This window comes from Cibotium barometz, chromosome 40, assembly GCF_041138505.1.
Source record: "Cibotium barometz isolate CiBa-2024 chromosome 40, ASM4113850v1, whole genome shotgun sequence".
Lineage (NCBI taxonomy): Eukaryota > Viridiplantae > Streptophyta > Polypodiopsida > Cyatheales > Cibotiaceae > Cibotium > Cibotium barometz.
In genome coordinates this window covers 7,771,102-7,774,509 of record NC_141085.1, presented here as the reverse complement: position 1 = coordinate 7,774,509, position 3,408 = coordinate 7,771,102, and the positions used below count along the sequence as shown (strand labels likewise).

Sequence of the window (3,408 nt, the reverse complement as noted above, 5' to 3'; positions counted from 1 at the left end):
TCGATTAAGAGTCACATTATCATAATAAAAAAATTTATATTAACTGATCACTATTTTTCCAATTGAATTTGGGACAAGAAATTCTACGTATACCTTGTCACGCCACCGCAAAACCTATGCAGCAAAAGTTGCAGTCTCCAGCTTTCCACCGTTTTCAAGCACTAAAATCATTGCAGTGGGCTGCGTTTTTTCCTCCCGAGACTACACAATCTTCCCCACACCGTACTCCACATGATTTTTTTTAAAAGAATTAATGAAATATTTACGTCATTATTATCATGATCAGTGACATTAAGCTTAATGAAGCCCAGATTAAGGCCTTGCAAAATGAGCATCACTGCGAGCTTTATCAAGCTTGCCAAACCCTTAATCACGCGAAATTTGCCGTGAAATTGGTCAGCAACCGGCAACAAAAAACTGATAATGGGTCAGTCACTGTATCAATAGGTATAAAGAGTAATTATCTCCAACTTATTGCATAGCTCAATGGGTTACCCCCCAAAAGAAAACGCAGATTAATGTGCTGAATTACCCAAAAAGAATGATGTATGTAAATCAGCGACCCAGCCATTGATTACCATTGGGTGTCTGATTTAAGGCGGCAAATCTCTAGATAATAAGAGCCCTAATTAATCCTTCAAAGTGCTTGTACTGTTGACGAGTCATCAACAGGGCGTCCGTCAATGCTCTTAATGGGCTGATGTAGTCGAAGAAGATCAACGTTTTGATCTGATTCCAAGGGCATGTTTGTGTCGTCGTCCCGGACGCGCTGCACTTTGCTTGAAGACAAAGATCTATGCTGGAAACCGTAGAGTTGAAGAACCTGGTTGTCGGCAAAGTTGAAGGCCCTCTCCATTTGCTTGAAGCAAATGGCGGCATTGTAGTCACCCTGCACCTTCTTGCATGGTTTGCAGCCCACAAAATGGGTCACAAAGGGCCACCGATCATCCCCCAACCCATTATGATACTTCTCCATCATCTCCTCATACTTGTCCACAAGGATTGACCAGTACCCATGCAGATAATATGAGCTCTCCAAATACACCTTGTCAGCCCACTTATCCCTCTCATTGATGAGCAAATACACCAATGCTGACTGGTCATCGGCTTCAAACCCCGGACGCCCTACCAAGCTCTTGGCCAGTAGCTTGCCTGCATCATCTCTGACTTTGCCCACAGGTCCCATGGGTGCCCATGCATCCAACATATCTAATGACCACTGGCAATTTCTAATCAAAAAGCTGCCTGTGTTCAGCCCAATCCAGTTCTTCTTCTTGTAAACCATGTCATCCCAACCATGCAAGACCATGTTATAATTCTCATACTTTCCCATTGGGAGCTCAAAAGCCATGTCTGTGAACATAGCATCACTATCCATCCACCAAAACCACTCCACCTCAGGGTGATTGAGCATCATTTTCCTTAACAAAGGCAGCTTAGCCCAAAACCCAGACATCTCAGCATCCAAATGAGCCATGTTATAGAAGATCTCAATGCCATGGAGCCTGCAATAATCAATCTTATTCTTGACGGATTTGAGAAGGTAATGGTCTCCTACTGGATTGTCACATGCAGTGGGCTGAGAGCCAGTGATGAGCATGATCTTAGGCTTACCCTTGATTAGATAATTTGGGTTTAATTGAAGCCAATTCGTCTTTTGGGAGTCCCAATTAGATATTTTTGGTCCCAAAGTGTAAGGTTTGCTTGGATCAAATTGGGGCTCGATATTATTAGCATCATGTAAATCATCATCTTGTAGCTGTACCCCAATGGCTTTAATGGGCTTCTGCCTTTCTTCTACCACCTCTGCAAGGACTCTGCTTGCTTGCTTTCTGTGGATGTGCACCTTCTCAAACTGCTGCTTGATCTCTTCAAAGTCTTGGGCCGGAGTGCCAAATTTGCCTGCCCCCAAAGTGCCCCTTAGCACAAGTATGGTCAGCAAACCACATATGATGGTTAGTTTGAAGTTGTTGAGAGCCTTTTGGAGCTGTTTGGCTCTCAAGGGTGAGATGAAACGTGAAGGCTTGAATATGGAAGAAAACCCCATAGCCAGGAAAATTAACGCAAAAAGGATGCTTGAATAAGTCGATGAAAATATTGCAGAATGGAATGGTGGGTTCTTAGAGATGATTTAAGGGGTAAGATATGGCTAAAGGGGCACTAATTGGGCGAATTAGATCATAAATCTGTAAATTTGGACTGATTAGAGGAGCAGAGAGGCAAGGCAGGGGAGGCGATTAGGGCTAATCGCAGAGAGCAATGAGGGGGATTATGGCTCTTAGGAAGAGAGAGACAAAGAGAGAGTGGGGTGGAAGGCTGCTGCGCCAACGCGCAATGGCAATTGCAACATCGTGCACGTCAACTTTATATACACACACGAGAAGAATTCAAAAGGCCACGCTGGAAGGTTCCTTGCATTTGGGCCGTGTCCGCGTCCCATTCGGTCCCTCGGGCCCGCCCCCTTTTTCTTCCAATTTAGTCGGCCGGCAAAACAGTGGCCGCGTCCTATTTTCACATGGCTTACTGCCCTTCCATACCCTAGAATCTTTGGTTTAAAAATATTTGCATCTAAGAGTTGCTTCACAAAAATACTAGCGATCATCGTCCATGCTACCTTTCTTTCCCTTTTTGTGGGATTTCTATGTCACTTCAAAGCACGCCCACTTGCCGCGCCCAGCAAGAATGGGGCATGTAACCTCATGCTTGGGACTCCAATTCTTTAACCTTCTGCTTGGGCCTCCAATTCCTTACCAACTCAGCTACACGACATATTTCCTTTCTTTTGACCATCCACCAATTGTGAACACTTTTGAGCTTATTGCCCCCCAAAGCAACATCAACCAGGACATATATAGGCACGCACACACACACACAAAATTGTCCTACTACTAGTAACAACAACACCGTGAGGGGCTATTGTGAGAACACGGAGGAGAGGGAGAAAAAGGGGGAAGGGGAGTTATACCAACACGTGGCTTTGCATGCAATCGTGTGCAAGGTAGGTAACCGTAGTCCTCTCGTTGCGCATGATGCAGGCCAGCGAGCCTGGGAGATGGAGGATGTGTGGGCTCAAGGAGGGGATGAGGGTGTTGGTGACTAGGAGCCAGAGGATCCAGAAGATGTAATAAAGCGTGCTCGAGAAGCTGAAGGCAGAGAGAGGGATGCAAAGAAGTTGCACCTGAATTGGATTGTAGTGCGACTTAACACCCAGACTCAAAGAACACAGGCGGAGAAGTGTAAGGTATGTATGAGAGTCTCTTTAGAACTCATTAGGAGACATGTAGGTCTCTTCTCAATGTGCAGTGCCATAGTATTTTGTCATGGTAGACCACCAGCAAAAGCAGACCTAGGGAAGTGGGTGCATGAGGACATATTCCATGATAAGGTGGTGTCTTAGGTTTTTTATCT

General features: G+C 45.1%; 1 protein-coding gene across 1 annotated transcript; it reads right to left on the bottom strand.

The window, feature by feature from the left end:
* Positions 1-312: 312 nt before the first annotated feature.
* Positions 313-2,333, bottom strand: LOC147615153 (xyloglucan 6-xylosyltransferase 2-like). The gene has a single exon (XM_086779159.1). The coding sequence runs from the start codon at positions 2,045-2,047 to the stop codon at positions 638-640; it is 1,410 nt and encodes a 469-aa protein (XP_086635285.1). The 5' UTR covers positions 2,048-2,333; the 3' UTR covers positions 313-637.
* Positions 2,334-3,408: the final 1,075 nt, after the last annotated feature.

Excerpts from the sequence above, each read along its gene's own strand:
- LOC147615153 (XM_086779159.1), bottom strand. The coding sequence starts at position 2,047 with ATGGGGTTTTCTTCCATATTCAAGCCTTCACGTTTCATCTCACCCTTG.